Source organism: Coccomyxa subellipsoidea (genome assembly GCF_000258705.1).
Source record: "Coccomyxa subellipsoidea C-169, whole genome shotgun sequence".
NCBI classification, from domain to species: domain Eukaryota; kingdom Viridiplantae; phylum Chlorophyta; class Trebouxiophyceae; family Coccomyxaceae; genus Coccomyxa; species Coccomyxa subellipsoidea.
The window spans coordinates 1,043,422-1,058,695 of record NW_005178034.1 but is presented as its reverse complement, the minus strand read 5'-3'; the positions used below and the strand labels follow the sequence as shown (position 1 = coordinate 1,058,695).

General features: G+C 52.4%; 6 protein-coding genes across 6 annotated transcripts; 3 read left to right on the top strand and 3 right to left on the bottom strand.

Annotated features, from left to right (window-relative positions):
• Nucleotides 1–1,030: 1,030 nt before the first annotated feature.
• On the top strand, nucleotides 1,031–2,608 carry COCSUDRAFT_29349 (phosphotyrosine protein phosphatases I; the record flags this gene model as incomplete). Its single annotated transcript, XM_005647224.1, has 5 exons — nucleotides 1,031–1,085; nucleotides 1,173–1,294; nucleotides 1,419–1,643; nucleotides 1,737–1,835; nucleotides 2,004–2,608. The coding sequence occupies 5 exons, from the start codon at nucleotides 1,031–1,033 to the stop codon at nucleotides 2,085–2,087; spliced, it is 585 nt and encodes a 194-aa protein (XP_005647281.1). The 3' UTR covers nucleotides 2,088–2,608.
• On the bottom strand, nucleotides 2,558–3,990 carry COCSUDRAFT_42366 (PEBP-like protein; the record flags this gene model as incomplete). Its single annotated transcript, XM_005647223.1, has 6 exons — nucleotides 2,558–2,617; nucleotides 2,725–2,838; nucleotides 3,070–3,151; nucleotides 3,339–3,430; nucleotides 3,604–3,672; nucleotides 3,889–3,990. 6 exons carry the CDS (start codon nucleotides 3,988–3,990, stop codon nucleotides 2,558–2,560), a joined length of 519 nt encoding a protein of 172 aa, XP_005647280.1.
• A 178-nt stretch (nucleotides 3,991–4,168) lies between these two features.
• Nucleotides 4,169–7,717, bottom strand: COCSUDRAFT_23979 (LL-diaminopimelate aminotransferase). The gene is made up of 10 exons (XM_005647222.1): nucleotides 7,615–7,717; nucleotides 7,468–7,514; nucleotides 7,308–7,375; nucleotides 7,003–7,157; nucleotides 6,680–6,845; nucleotides 6,243–6,383; nucleotides 5,911–6,097; nucleotides 5,230–5,432; nucleotides 4,596–4,855; nucleotides 4,169–4,435 (listed from the first exon to the last, which is right to left on the bottom strand). The coding sequence occupies exons 1-10, from the start codon at nucleotides 7,695–7,697 to the stop codon at nucleotides 4,381–4,383; spliced, it is 1,365 nt and encodes a 454-aa protein (XP_005647279.1). The 5' UTR covers nucleotides 7,698–7,717; the 3' UTR covers nucleotides 4,169–4,380.
• A 791-nt stretch (nucleotides 7,718–8,508) lies between these two features.
• COCSUDRAFT_16080 (hypothetical protein) lies at nucleotides 8,509–9,120 on the top strand (the record flags this gene model as incomplete). Its single annotated transcript, XM_005647221.1, has 2 exons — nucleotides 8,509–8,751; nucleotides 8,890–9,120. The coding sequence occupies 2 exons, from the start codon at nucleotides 8,509–8,511 to the stop codon at nucleotides 9,118–9,120; spliced, it is 474 nt and encodes a 157-aa protein (XP_005647278.1).
• Nucleotides 9,121–9,770: 650 nt separating this feature from the next.
• Nucleotides 9,771–11,042, bottom strand: COCSUDRAFT_66368 (hypothetical protein; the record flags this gene model as incomplete). Its single annotated transcript, XM_005647220.1, has 6 exons — nucleotides 10,895–11,042; nucleotides 10,672–10,802; nucleotides 10,408–10,579; nucleotides 10,181–10,292; nucleotides 9,952–10,082; nucleotides 9,771–9,829 (listed from the first exon to the last, which is right to left on the bottom strand). Coding segments are annotated over exons 1-6 (696 nt in total), but the record flags the coding sequence as incomplete, so codon positions are not given.
• A 1,129-nt stretch (nucleotides 11,043–12,171) lies between these two features.
• Nucleotides 12,172–12,593, top strand: COCSUDRAFT_16128 (myocyte enhancer factor 2D; the record flags this gene model as incomplete). The annotated part of the gene is made up of 2 exons (XM_005647219.1): nucleotides 12,172–12,234; nucleotides 12,348–12,593. 2 exons carry the CDS (start codon nucleotides 12,172–12,174, stop codon nucleotides 12,591–12,593), a joined length of 309 nt encoding a protein of 102 aa, XP_005647276.1.
• Nucleotides 12,594–15,274: the final 2,681 nt, after the last annotated feature.

The window sequence follows — 15,274 nt, the reverse complement described above, 5'->3', positions numbered from 1 at the left end:
GATATCTGTCCCGAACAGATTGCAAGGCAGGGCACTCAAACACAAGGTGGCGCTCATCCCCAATAACCTGCTGGGCACAACGCATGCACAAACGCTGGGGCCGGGGAATCCTTGCCCAGCGGCCCGAGACATTGGGCAGACTATGACAACCCATCCTGAACTTCAACAGTATACGCAAGCAACGGGCACTCAAAGGCTGCTGTAAGAGCTGGCAAGGGTGGCGCACACAAGCTGGCCTAGCAAACCATCTGTGATATGTACACAAGGTGGCATTGCTGGACGGGCAGGTCCTAGGGCAAATGTCAATGTCATCCCAAACCTGCAGTGCTTGCGCATCTAGCAGCTGCATCACAGCATCAACTTCCACAGGAACAAGGGTGTCAAACCGAATAACAAACTCATACCCAATTCGGCGCAAGCCCCGCATGAAGGCCCAAGCCCAATTCTTAACATTACGGGTTATGGCATCCCAACAATCATCAAGGGCCACTTGCCTGTGAGAGATGTAAGACACACATGTAAAGAGCAGCCCAGGAATCCACAGCTCTGAACAGATCAGGGTCGACAGGAAGGCTGGGAAAATCAGCTGCCGTGGACTGCCAGGTCATCGATCCAATGCTCACGATACGAGCAGTATATGAAGCCTTTCTTCATTTTGATGACGTTCAGGTATTATGTATGTATAGAAAGGGGGAGAGACTCCATTTTTTCTTGAAAGCGAGCTGCGTGCAGTGCAGATGCCTTGCCTTCCTTTGTTTCCTCACAGTGCGCTCCTGATTGGCAATCAGACCCATCAGCATCTGATTGGATGCTCTACTCAAAGACAGCTTAGGGCACATTCAAATTTGACCCGCCGCAGAACAAAGTCAGGAGATTTCAAAGAGGACAAGAATACCGGAAATCGATCTGCTAAATTCAGAAGTCTTGCAACGCGATCCTTGCTTCAGGAGGTATGCGAAGCTTCGCTTTCCTAGTTTGTGAGGGTACATGACTTCCTGACGTACATTATCAATGTCTTGCCCTTCAGGCCATGCCTAGTACCAATGGAGCCAGCAAGAAGTGCAGTGTCCTGTTCGTCTGTCTCGGTGAGGAATCGTAATTTTCCTGGATTACAAGAATTTGCTATGGATGCAAAGCTTGATCACGTCTTAGCTTGAATAAAACCTTGTCAGGCAACATCTGCCGGAGCCCCACTGCAGAGGCAGTCTTCAAGAAGGTAGTGGAGCAGGCAAACGAGCAAGATCAGTTCTTGATCGATTCCTGTGGGACAGGGGGTGGCAATCCTGACTGGTACGTGCACCATTCTCTACTCTTGGCATTTCGGCAAACCATGCACCCCATACACGTGTTTGCTCTGACTTCTCACAGCACCTGGTATTTGTGGAAGCATGTTGTTGAATGCATGTTTCAGGTATAAGTCGTGGTCATACCACACCGGCGATCCATCGGACAGGCGCATGATTGCATCTGCCAGCAAGCGCAATGTCCATCTCACATCCCGGTCCCGGCCGCTCACTCCTGAGGACCTGCAGAACTTTGACTACATCTTGGGCATGGACTATGAGAACATTGCGGCCATTCAAGTGGCTGCAGACTACTGGGCATCAAAGGGCAAGACCGTCCCAAAGGATTACAGATCAAAGGTAGGGCTCCACTGATGCACTGCATGTGCAGGGCTTTTCAAGGGGCAGTAGCTGCAGGAAGGCAATCCATGACCTGCGTGCTTTTTGCTTCAGGTGCAATTGATGTGCAAGTACCTTGACAAAGATGGAGCCTTCAAGGGCATCACAGAAGTGCCGGATCCTTACTATGGTGGTACCAAAGGTTTTGAGCTGGTGAGTATCTGCTCTCCTGATGCATGCACTGCTGATGACTTTTCTATTGAGAGTCCATACCTAACAAATTTGCCGCCCTCACAGTGTGGCCTGCAAAATTTCTTGCAGGCCACCGCCATCGATGGCTATTTTGCATGCGCACATGTTGATTCCAGATGTCTATGGCAGGTACTTGATCTTCTAGACGACGCCTGCGAGGGCCTGCTTACTCACATCAGAGAGCGTGATGTTGCCAAGGTGGCTGCTTCATGAGCGCTTTGGACAAGTACATTGTCAATGATCCGGAGGAGCACCATGCTAATATTTGACAATTGGTATGGCCCATGCAAATTTTAGTATTCTGCAATTCTTCAGCAACTCCTCAGCAATGCGATCAGTATTGTAGCATATTTTGCAGTCATTCTGGAGACTACAGAAAAGACACTAGACATGCAAATTGCATGATGATATAATGAAACATTGCCAACATTTGAAATTTTTATCGAGAGACAGACTTTGGGCGTTCGTTAAGCAGCAGGACACAAAACAAGGTTTCAATGCAGTCACCGACTCGATAGCCATCATGGGTACTGATATACATATGCTACACACACTTACCAGCTGCAGACTGGCTTCTGGCAATTGATCAATCCAACTCATGCGCTGTTGTTCAGGCTGTTGATCCCGTCCCTGGGAAGCTTATGCATGCACAGAGGTCCCTCCTATCTCCATGTCTCACACCCTCACTCCTCGGGGGCGCTATAGAAGAAAACAGCGGCTGCCGGATCCCCCAAACTGTGCTCCTGGAATAGTAGCAACCCAGCCATGGGAGCAGCCTCAAACAGTCCTGCTGAAAGCCTTTCCACTGTACAGGTACAACAGCAAAAGCACAGATGAGTCCTGTTCTGACCTTCGTGAACTGGTGCAGCGTGAAGTTCTGGCGCGAGTGGGGGTTCTTGGCAGACACCCGGCCATTCTGCTTGTACAGCAGGAAGACATAGCGGTGCGTCCCTTTTGGAGGGCTCTGCGCAGCCAATAATTCCTGAGGCTCAGTGTGGGCCCAGGTGATCTTGAATCTGGCCTCTGAGCGTGGCCCCGAGGGCCTCCACTCAGACTGCTGGCAAGTGGATGGCGTCTCTCCAGCATGTCAGTCTCCCTGTCAGAAGTACCCAAGCGAGGAAACTTTGTCCTGGTGCCTTCTTTTGTGATGCTGGCAATTTTCAAAAGATGTGCTGCACTGGTGTAGGAGGCTCACCGGGCCCATGTAGGCAGTGACCACCTCTCCGCGGTTCACATCAACTCCTGGGATATTGACCACCAACCAGTGCAAGAAGAACCTGCACAACAGCAACAATAATTCTGTCTACGCTTGTCAGAGCCTGTGCAGGACTGTATAAAAAGGCCAGACATGTTGCAAAATTGAGTCCATCAGTCATCATCCATCCCCTGGATGATACTGCTCCCACTTGGAACCGGGATCAGTTCACGACAAAGGACAGAAGGCACATATTATAAATCGCACACCTGTACTTGGGGTGATCCGGAGAGGGGGCGTCAGGGTCCACCATGACCAGGGTGTAGGTGTCAGTGCCAGCAATTGTGATAGTCGGCTCCTCCTGGCAGCGAGCAGGTGTGTTTCAGGCATGTTCAAACCAGATATCGGGGTATGCATTGGTGAGAAACAGGGATGCATGCATGCATCAATTGTGATCAGAATCATGATGAGGCGGGGTAGTCAGGGAGGGAATGCCTGGGTCTCTGATGGCTTCAGATGATCTCCATTGCGGACTGGCTTCCCATCATACTCGATGGTGAGTGTAGCGGTGTCAGTGACTCTGCTGACAACGTCAGGAATCACCTGCACAGAAACACTGGATAATTTCGACAGAAATAAGAGCGTCCGATGGAGAGGCGCACTAAAGCATTCATGCTGATTACAGGGCCTTATTGAAAAGGATGGCTTGAGCACCATGCATGGGCTTCGAGCGTTCCGTGACACTTTCACGGAAGGGCAATTGCATGTGAACCTGTACCAATATACCGAGTAAGTGAAACAAGATAATATCTCAAGTACCTTTGCAGCTGCGAGAGCCACAGTTGTGTCGGAGAGCTGATCCGGATAATCGCTGGTCGCCGTTGGCTTCCGAGCCTCCTTTGCTGGATCCACCGAATGCATCGTGTTGTGTTTCTCTTTGTTTTGACAGGTATGACTCGGTAGATGTCCGAGAAAGGTCCTTTCTTTACGAGAAATTTTACATAAATGGTCTATTTTTGGACATCTTTGGACATACGCTTGTTTTGGCGCATGGGTGAAGCCAATTGGAAGCTGAGGGAAGGAGTCTTAGATTTCAACCGCAGAGGCTGAATTTACCCAGACACAGGCTGAAAACAGGTCACCAGCCAACCAAACAACGCAATGGTGCACCGGGTAGCTACAGCAATCCCGGCAATGCGAGACTTGTTATTGACTTGTTGCCCAAACAGAATCATTCATGATCATCATGATGAAGCACTGACGATAAGACATGCGCGCAAACCCAGAAGGGGTTGCATGCTCCTGCCCTGATCATCGGCCCCCAAACTCCTTCTTGAACCTCTCCACAGCCTCCAAGATGTCTTCCCTGTGCATGCAACACCCTCCTCAGTTCCCACAGTAAACTGTCCTTGCACAAGTGAGCTAATTTGTGGCATAGCTTTGGTTGGCATGGAATGCACTGTGCCAGCACAAGAATGGAACAGAACTTGCAATCTTGACTGCAAAATTATGAAGGAGAAAGTCACCTGTGACCGAACGCGCTGGCACGCACGAAGCCCTCGCCTGCAGGGCCGAAGCCGCTGCCTGGGGTGGTGACGATGTTGCAGCGCTCCAGGATCTCTGCAAACACGTCCCAGGACGGCTTACCAGGGAAGCCGACCCAGACATATGGCGCGTCCTCCCCGCCGAACACAGAAAAGCCCAGGTCCTTGAAGGTTGTGCGCAGGATGGCGGCGTTCTCCTTGTAGAAGGAAACAAGCTCCTGCATCTCCTTGAACCCCTCGTCCTGTGCACAATGCAACGCATCAGCAGACCCCCTTTGCAACCAATGAGTGCTCAGCTGTGCACGGTGACCCAAACACTGAGTTGGGATGCCAATCTTTCATGATGCAATCAGGGCACCCATCGTCCTTGGAGATAATGGGTCTACACAGGACAGATGCAGCCAGCAAAGACTGGCAGCACACAATCATGTCACAGATGCTCTTGGTGCAGCCTTCCATCTGCATCATCACTGAGCCTCCTTCCATATCTCCCCGTGAATCCCTAAAAAACCGCCCCTGTACCAAGCCTAAACCCGTGAATGCACTACCTTGTTGTGGAACTGGCTCACGACTGCGAACTACAGATAATCAGCGCTGTGGGAGAAGGAGGCCGGACCTGCAGGCAGGCGAGGCCGCCGGCCTGGGCGACGACGGAGGCGCCGTTGAAGATGGTGGTCATGATGCGGTTGAAGTCGGTGATGACCGGTGTGCCGTCCGAGTAGCGCAGCTGCTCCGGCACCACCGTCCATCCCAGACGCACCCCCGTGAAGCCAGCGTACTTGCTGAACGAGCAAGTCTCCAGCGCACACTCCTCCGCACCTGCGAATCATGATGATTATCATGATTTAATTATTACTACATTCATTACACAATTCTCCTGCCAAAAGGCAAGGTGCGTCTGCGGATTGGCACCCCAATAATTACAAAAATATCATAAAACTCTGCCCCTGTGCATTAGAAGTGCGACACACATATGGTGAGAAAATTGGACTTTGTCTGACACGGGACATGACTTCTCTGATTGCGAGGTATGCTTCACTGCGCATGATGAGCCACCAAACTCCTCTGTCTGAGCACCAGCAGCAGTCTGGTGCTGCATGCACTATAGGAGAACGAAAGGATGCAGCTGCAATAAGTCCACACTAATGCCCATTTAGAGCGCGTGCAGCACCACAGGAAGGCTTATGGGGATTGCTTGGCTGAGCGCAGGACTGCACACTTCTACTTGCTTGACTGTCCACAAATACTCACTTGAAGCTCGAACCGGGTAAAACGGGAATGAGGTTGCATGCCCCACCTGGGATCTCAAAGATGGACTGCGGCCTCTCGGGGTCGGAGATGTAGATGGCGTAGGCAGCGTCATAGATGATGATGGACCCGTTCTTGCGTGCAAACGCAACGAGCTCCTCCAGCTGCTTGCGCGTGGCCGCAGCGCCCGTTGGGTTGTTGGGGTTGCAGAAGAATATCAGGTCTGTCGGCCGCACCTGCACTCAAAATACCTCAGCAACCTGCCAGGAGCCTTCACAGAGATGATGGATGCCTGATGGGACAAGCAGTAAGGTCTGGGATTGCCTTTGAGGTAGCGCTGAGCCACTGGTATAGGCCACAAGATTGTGAACGACCTGTTACCTTGGATAGATCTGGGAAGAAGTCGTTCTCTGGCCGGCACACCATGTACTCCAATCTGCCGAAGCCCTTGCTGCTCTCGTCATATCCATCAGTCATGCCCATGATGACAGATGAGTCTACGTACACTGGGTAAGAAGGGTCCTGCAGTTCCACAAAAGAATCTCAACTCCGAGCACAAGCAGCAATTGCAGTGAGCATTGAAATGTCAGCACTCTGCAAGCCATCCCCAGGCAAAGACAGTCCTGCATGCACATGATGCAGTGAGGTATGCCATCCCCCACATTGTCAATAGGTGCTTTGGGGTCTTGAACATGGACTTAAACACGGTGTTGCACAAGGTAATGAATTTCTTTTGAGCCCAAGGGGACCCCTGTGTGTGATATGAGGACCCTTGGCCCCAGTGCACATGCACAGCACATCCACATTGAGGCTCTGACCTGAACAGCCACTGAGGTACTGGCGCCAAACATCATCTGTAGCCGGCCGATGTCGCACTTTGATCCGTCTGACACAAAGATCTCAGTTGCCTTGCGGCCGACGTGGGAATAAAACCTGTCGCAGATGGCCTGCCGAACCTCCCCTCTACCCTGCTCAGCACCGTACCTGCACCCATGTACCACTGTTCTTTGCTACGGTGAATACATATTCACCGTAGGTAGTACTACGCACTACTCACATGAAGTTGCTGGTGTTCTAAAGGTGTTGACACATGGATTGGCCTCATTAATCTGACTTCCACGCACAGGACAGCTCAACACACCCGCTGTAGCCTTCCAGTGTGGCCAAGCCTGCTGCGGCCTTCTGCATGGCGTCCGCAATGGACTTGGGCACCGGCTCTGTGGTGTCACCAATGCCCAGGCTGATGATCTTCGCATCCGGGTTCTTCTCCTGGTGCGCCCTTCGCCGCCTTGCGATCTGGTGACATTAGCCAAGTGTCAGTAACTTGCCAGGACACTAGAAACAATTTTGCACTGGTCTTACCACGCGGCAAATTACGCAGTTACGCAGTTCATAGTGTATAAACATTTGGAGGATGCGATCTGTTGGTACCTAGGAGCTGCGTACCTCTGGAAACAGGTAGCCTGCCTGCAGCTTCTGAATATTCTCGTTCCGCTTGACACCAGTTGTCACGGCTGCAGTAACATCCACAGGCGAGTAAGAAGACTGCTGCATTATATGCCTTGTTCAACAAGCAAAGTACGTGTGAATCCAGCAAAGAAAGTACCTTCTTGTGCAGGAGCAGCCACGCATCGTACTTTGCAGCATCTAGACCTGCAAGGGAACAGATGCAGATTGAGAAAAAGGATACCAAACAAAAATCCATTCTAACGATTTGACTGCAATTGGGTGTCAAGGACTATCGGAACGGTACCTCAATGCACCGTTCGTTCTGTTCACTGAGCGGATCGGCAGCCTAGGGCGAGGTGAACAGAAAGAAGAGGTTAGATCCGCCATGTTTACAACAATATTAAGCCGTAATGAATCAAATGTTACTTCTCTGCTTATATCGATCTGAACGGTAGGTTGGAGTCCCATCCATGCAGAACGGCGCCAATCCGAGGGTGTTCCCGGTAGATTAGGGTGCTATTTTTAAGAAACCAGTAGGAGAGCCCTTTCCGTCGTGGTGATCATCATTGAGTATCAAAATTCGATCTTGTGTCTCATCTGATCTTTGGTCGACTTGTATGCGCGATGAAGCCTAGAGGCGACCTTGCTTTCGCAGTATCCGTACCGGTTGCCACAAAGTGAGCCCTAGGATTGCCTCTGGGAGACATACATTTGAATACGATTGATTATGGACGAGTCAATCTACGAGCTGCTACCACATCCCGTGATTATCACACCGAAAGCCCCACTTTACCACTCCAAGGTACTTTGTTGGATGTCGCTGCGTCAATTTCAGTGACACATTGAGCTTTCAGTCCCCAAAGCATTCAACTCAAAGAGAATATTTACCTAAGAGCCTCTGTGTTGCAGTACGATGGCACCGCAAACCCCAGGGACTTCGAGATGGGCGTCAGACAGCCAAGGCTATCTGCAACGATGGGAGTGGCCAGCGGCACCCTCACCATAGACCCTGCAACTTACCAGAGAGCGCACGCTGATAAATCATCAACATTTAGTCGAGGTGGGCCACACGTAACTTCCCTTTTCAGAGGCACATCTTCCCAAGACACCTTAAAGGATAATCCCAAGGGAGTCTTCCCAAGGACTGGTACCCTGATATTGACTGCTGTGCACAGGCCACGACACAAGATGGGTCAAGATGGTCCGTAAGGGTCCAGTGCCACTGCGCGCCGAGCGCCCCATCATCCAGGACAGGTCTTCAAAAGACTTTGTGACACTCAATGCCCTGGAGAACATCAAGGCCCGGCCTCCCCTGGTGGATCAAGAAGAGTACTGGTACACGTCAAAGCCATCTTTTGGGAAGGTGCCAGGCTACTTGAAGCATACAAAGAGGCAAATAGCTGAGGAGAAAGCAAAGATGGATGCCTACCTTGCAGAGCAGGTACTGAATTTTGGTGTGTCTTTTGAAATGAATCAGACGTCCTATCACTGATCAGCCTCGCGAGCCACACTTGAGGTCACACAATGCTGACACAAGGTCAAAAGAATGCTGACACTGAGCATATGTGTGATGTAATAGGAACAAGTTGAGCAGGCACGGGAATTGCCCAAGGAAGAGAAGGATCTGCTGGTGCGGCTGTTGAAAACAAAGTGGCAGCAGCTCAACAGCGACTTTCTGAAGCTGCCCTTCTCCCTGGACACGCCATCCAAGAAGAAGAGAAAGGAAATGTACGAAGCGCAGCTGCAGCAGATTGAGAAGGACATCTGGCTGCTGCAGCGGAGTGAGAAGCTAGTGATCACTGCAGGATGATCTTTCACATGTGTACACAAACCCTCAAGTGATCACAGTAACAAAGCAGAGATCAATCTTTAGACCAACTTGAGAAGAATGTTTTATTTGCTCTAAGTCTAATAAACTGCGCTTTTAGTACTTCGGTGAGTAAATGCCACCATTGCAATAACGCTTAAGTCTTACTCTTCCTTGTAAAACAGATTGTCTCAATCAATGTGGGATCAAGCAATATAATGTATTCCAAAGACATGAATGTACAAAATTAACCAAAGCGGTATAATACATATTCGCCAACAATCTCACCAGCATGTTCCCTGATCCCATTGCCATTTATACAGGTGCCAGATGGCTTGCCAACTTGCGTCTCTTCAGGTTCTGGTACATCTTCTGCATGCGTCTGCTTTGTCAACCCATTACTGACAGACCCCTCCCCAGAAACGCTCATGCTCACTTTCTCCTTGCAATCCAACCCACTGCTCTCCGCCACCAACTGCATAGGTTGCCCGTTCAACTGATGTGCTGACGGGGTACTGGGGGTCACGCTCGGCTGTGATAGCTGCCTGACATGGGATGGTGCGCTGACATCTGAGAGTATATCCCTTTCGCTACGGTCCGATGAATGAGCGTTCTCGCGGGTGGCATGGATCAGTGATCCAGATGTGCGTTGCGCGCATTCAAGGCTGCTCGCTTCCTCAGGCGCTGTGGAGGACCTCCGGCTTTGCGTGGCCTGGACCCTTGCATTGGAAGCATGTTTGTCAACGTTTCAATTGATTCCCTATGCACTTGCGCATGTATGCACAACACAAGATAGTGCAGGGGACTATCATGCTTATCCCTCTGGGGGATTACCTGCAAGGGAAGTCCAGTGCCTGCTTTCCTCTCCTGCTCAACTGCTGCTGCAACACTCTGTGCCAGAGCTTTGGCAGCTTGTGAGAGCTGCAGCGCTTGCAAGACCAGCTGCAGTTGCTTTGCTGTTGCGCCTGCGCAAAAGATTGCCTTAGGTCACGATTAATCTCGCACTCAGAACAAAGAATTCCTCATTAGTTGTCTTGCATCATGCAAAAAAGAAGGGTCTCACCATGCAACGCGCCGATCAGCTGCTGAGTGTCTTTCAGATCGGTGTCCAAGGTCTCCAGCTTGTTGCTTATTCTCACCAGGGCCTCTGCTTGCTGAACATTCTCAGCTTGCACCTGTGGACGCACACATAGATGCGCAATGCTATCATGCTCCTGTGCACAAAGGTACCCCTACATTCTACACGCCAAATTTGTAAACGCAGGCTGTGTAGCAACATGCAGCTCTGACCTGGCGTAAGGGTGGCTGCAGGTCACGCCCCAGCAGTCGGGCGCGAGTATTCAGCTTGGTGATCTGCCTCTCAGCAGCGATGAGAGCCTGCGACTGGCGCGTGGCGAGCAGTTCCAGCCTCAGCAACCGCGCACCTGCTGAGGTTCCAGCAGCGACTGCGCTCTTCTGCTGCCTGCATGCAGATTTATACATTGTCGGCATCCCTGTGAGAAAAATTCTGCGCTTGATAACAACCGGAGCGGAAATCGAAAGCTACATGCTTACCTGCTGCTGATGCGTCTGCGCAGAATCCAGTTGATCAGTACAGCAGCACTGATAGCTAGAACGGAGCTCAGCTGAATGAAAGATGCCTGCTGCACGGATGGTTGCTGCTCCAGAACAAATTGCACTTGTCCCTGCACAGAGAAAGAGTGTTTTGAGTGGGTCCGTCTTTGGACTGATGAATGGGTCTTTGTTGTCCGACAGGAGGCAGTCATTGCCCCTTTACCTTTGCATGAGTGTGCTCCTTCTCTTGACTGCTCTCTTGCAGCTCCTGCCATATGGTCCCCAGGGCAGGGATCTGTGCTGCAGCAACTGTCATGACCAGGAATATTTCCACCCCCTGGAGCAGGTGATCCAGCCACTGCTCCTGATGCTGAGGTAATGAGAGCGGTTCTGAAATTTCATTTGACGGTGAGTCTTCCCGAGATTGCGCCTGTGGTCGTGAGTGGCCATGTCCAAGACCACGGATTCGTCCCGACCATGCCGGATCCCTTCGAGTTAGCTGTATACTGTTTGGAATGCAGTAGAAATGCCTAATGAGATAAGCGCGGATGCAATGTTGCGTCGTCAAAGAGCCTGCTGAACATGCTGGCAGATCCACAGTCCGCATGAAGAAATATTCAGTAAAAATGTCTGGATGACCAGATTAAAAGTTTCTAAAAAGAAACGGAGCTGTCAATGGCCAAGCTTGTCTTCCAAAGGAAAAAGGGTCACAAAGTCCAGGGCATCACACATCGAGTGAACGGATCCCTTCATACTGAATTAAGATGCAACAGATCTCACCATGACCTGTATCCAAGAAAGCGCGAACTGATACTTAGAGACTCTTCTGATACCAAATTGAACCAAGGAATCAAGGATTGAGATCGAGAAAGAGTGGTCTCCAAATACCCTTCAAACTAAAACCCTGCTGGGAGTTTTGATGTCAGCAGCCAACGAGTGAACCAACCTATTAACCCAGTGCGCCCGGTGGCATTCCAGTGGCTAAAGATAGAAAAGGATTGAGCCCGCCCAGAGCAGTGCAGACAGGGGGCGATCCGTTTGCTTGGTTGACCAACTGACTGCCGTGACACAAGGACTCCACCATTTTCGTGGCGACTGAGCTGGTGGAAGCAGAGTTGCCCTCGTCGAGAGCCGTTGGCTGTCGAGGGCAAGGTTTTAGCGCCCAGGGCCCGCGTACTGCTGCATTGCGTCATCAGAACGCATACTTGTGAAAGGCTGACCTAGTACTGATCGGAACAGCTGTTGTAAAGACTCATTCCCCATTTCTAGCAGCCCTTACCAGCGTTTGGGTTTCTACCAAGCTGCGCTGTCCTGCTTCCTTGGCGGGCATTGCTAGTTGACTGCACCCTCGGACTACATATTGTAACGTGTCACAAGTGCGTCCCGCAAAAATGAGGCACCACCAGGCACTCTTAGCGTTCCTGATCTGCATCTTATGCTTGCATATCTGCTATTCTTTCTTCTGCGTTTCTTTTGCATGCTCACCTAAACTTTTCTTTCATGTTGGCAGTGGGTCGCAAGAAGATCAGGATCGAGAAGATAGGGGACGAGAGGAACCGACAGGTGTGTGCAGTACTCAGGGTGGGCCTCTGGGGTATCAACTTTTGCCTGGGTGGGTCTCGTTTCTGAAATTTCAACGTCCTTCAAATTCCATGCAATGTCATGTGATGGTGCAGGTGACCTTCACCAAGCGCAAGAATGGCCTGATGAAGAAAGCCATGGAGCTCAGCGTGCTCTGTGGCTGTGATATCGCGCTGGTTATCTTCAACTCCAACTCCAAGCTCTTCCAGTACTCCAGCACGGACATGGATGCCATCCTCCAGCGCTACTCCAAGATGTGCAATCAGCCCCACGAAGTCAGAAACAACCAGGATGTGAGGCTCCTGCCCCGATCAGCCCTCCCTCCACACGCCCGAGCATAATCTTTGTTCTACATGCATGGGGGACTTTCCTCGCAAAGAGACACCATCAAACCTGATCATTGTGTGCTGTGGCTGCAGCTCTTCAAACAGCATTTTGCAGGGGAAGAGGATGAGGATGGTGAGGCGACAGCAGACGGTGAGGACGATGGCAAGGATGGCTCCGGCAGGAACAAGCGCCAGGTGCTCCCTCCGTTGCAGAGCAGCCCATACTCTCATAAATTGTCTTTGCATTGGAAGGAAAGGCGAGCTTGAATGGTGCCTTGATGGCTGTCGTTGCTGCAAGGCAGAGGGCAAACGGCACAGAGGGGACGGGGCACCGGCGGAGGCGGGAAGGATCTGACGGAGAGATCTCCTCGCTGTCAGATGGCAGGTGTGCACCCCAAACTGCACTGCACCGTCAACAGCCGCCTTTCTTGTGGACATCCATGGCTTGATAGCAGCATGCTTGGCGATCAGCATGCATCTGATTTGTTGCTGGGAGTCACACCAGCATGCGCGATGCAACGTCAACAGCCGCACAGACTGCCTGACATCCCCTGCTGTGGTTAGGACATGCTTTCTCTTACGGCACGCATGGCACTGTGTTTGCTGTGAGTCATGTTTAGCATGCGCGCTGATGTGGCGCGTGGCCAGTCGCAGCTTCCTGGCGCAAGGCGCGACGGACATTCTGAAGCCGCTGGGCCTGGGCGAGGGCGCCAAGTTCCCGCTGTCGCCCAAGAGCGAGCGCGCATACACGCGAATCTCCCACGAGTTCGACGTCCTTTTCCAAGCTCTCCAGGCCGAAGCCGACGTCGCCCACAGCGACCCATCCGTGCGCCCCTCCCTGCCAGCCTTACACACGCCAATAATCTCCTAGCACTTGGATTTATGGTGCTCTCACATGAGCATTAAGGGCCCAGGGTGATCTTCACCTAACGTCATGTGCGGATCCCCCTGAAGGGCCTCCAAGGGTGGCGATTGCACAGTTACTCCCTTGCACCTGGCCATCCTGCTGGACATGCGTGTCCTATCTATCCAACGGAAGCTCATTCACTGTTGATGCGCTGTCTCGTGCTTGCCAAGTCACAGAGCAGACACAACCATTCACTCAGCGTGTCTGTGTGCAGGGCACGTCACCAAACTCGCTACTGCAGTCGCCGGGCAGCCTGGACCTGCTGAGGCCCCAGGGTGGGGAGGAGGGCGCACGGGGGGCCAAGCCGGGCCTCAGCATAGCGCTGCCTGCACCCGCGCAGCCCTTCACCAGCACCATGGCCAGCCCTGGCCTCATGGCCATGGCCGATGCTGCAGAGGCCAGCAATGAAGCCGCCACCGCCCTCGGTGCGCCGATCACACCTACTTGCACATACTCCACCTGTCCTGACTCTCTGGCGAGATGGCGCCTTGCCCAAATCATGGCAAATATCCCCTAGGTGGAATTTGTTGTCATCTGGGGGACACCTCAGTTGACGCACGTTCCAGATCGCATACATATATTTTTATGAATGCGTTGTTAATCAATGATATGACTGTTGCGCAAACTGCAAGCCTGCAAAGCACTGACATGCGCCAGGAACATGCGCAGGCCGCAACGGGTCGCTGCACATGTCGGGGGCGCCGCTCATATCGCCCTACTACGACGCGACGCTGCCCTCGGCCAATAGCGTCGCCTCCATGGTCCCCCCGCTCCCCTATTATCCACCCCCCGGAGGCCCATCATCCACCCGCCCTGCCACCCTGCCCGGCGCCTCTGCTCCCCTGCCCTCATCGCTCGCACCGGTATGCCTTCACCTCGTGTCCGAGAATCCCATGGTATGATCCTCTTGGTCTGGCCCTGTGCACCCTGGGTCATGGCTCTGTCTCTTGCGCTCTGTCAGTGTGTGTTGACCGGGAGGCTTAGGGAGCGCTGGCTTGATATGTGGTATGTATGCACACAGGCCGGGCCGTCAATGTTGGGGACAGCGCAGCTGAGGCCAGAGGACATCTCTTGGACGGCCCTCATGGCCAGCGCGGCAGCCGGCCCATCCGCGCCGGCGGCGGCTGCCGCTGCAGTGGCCCCCACATCCTCCGCTGGGCCGCAGCCGCCGCCTGTGCCGGCCGCCGCTCTGAGCGGACCTCCAGTCAACCAGCCGCCGCCGTCCTGGAACAGCATGCCTCGACCTGGAGCGGCCCCCAATGCAGGTCCGGCATCGCACTAGCCGCTGCCATCTACTGATCGTTTGGCAGAAGTCACAAAGCACAGATGTGCGCCTGAGAGGAGGCTGGTGTCCTGTGTAGTGACGAGTGTGTTGTTTTGAAGCAGGCGGAGGCCAGATGGGGGTGCCGCGTCCGGGTGTGATGCAGCGGCCGCCATTCCCCAGCAACCTTGGCAATCCTGCCAGCATCCCACAGGTGCTCCTTCTGTGCACATCTGTTGCTGCCTACCGAGACATGGCTCATACAATGCCCTCTTGTGCACAGTATAACCAATATCTCGTATATGCTTATGTTTGCTTCATGCAATCTTGGTTTTCTAAGACATCACATCATTAGTAAGCTTGCTGATTCTGTCACGTTTTTCTGCGCCAGGTTGTACTGCAAGCTTCTGCGGCAATGCCCCAATTCAGGCCTCCCACAGCTTCTGCCGCTCCTGTTGCTGCAGTAAACCCTCAATCATCTGTTCCCAATGGTCCTGGAGGGGTCCATGGCCAACAACAGCAGCCCTG

Excerpts from the sequence above, each read along its gene's own strand:
- COCSUDRAFT_23979 (XM_005647222.1), bottom strand. The coding sequence starts at position 7,697 with ATGGCGGATCTAACCTCTTCTTTCTGTTCACCTCGCCCTAGGCTGCCG. Across the intron at positions 4,856-5,229 it reads GCGGCCTCGCCTGCCTGCAG|GACGAGGGGTTCAAGGAGAT; the intron begins GTCCGGCCTCCT and ends CATTGTGCACAG. Across the intron at positions 4,436-4,595 it reads GCCAGCGCGTTCGGTCACAG|GGAAGACATCTTGGAGGCTG; the intron begins GTGACTTTCTCC and ends TTGCATGCACAG.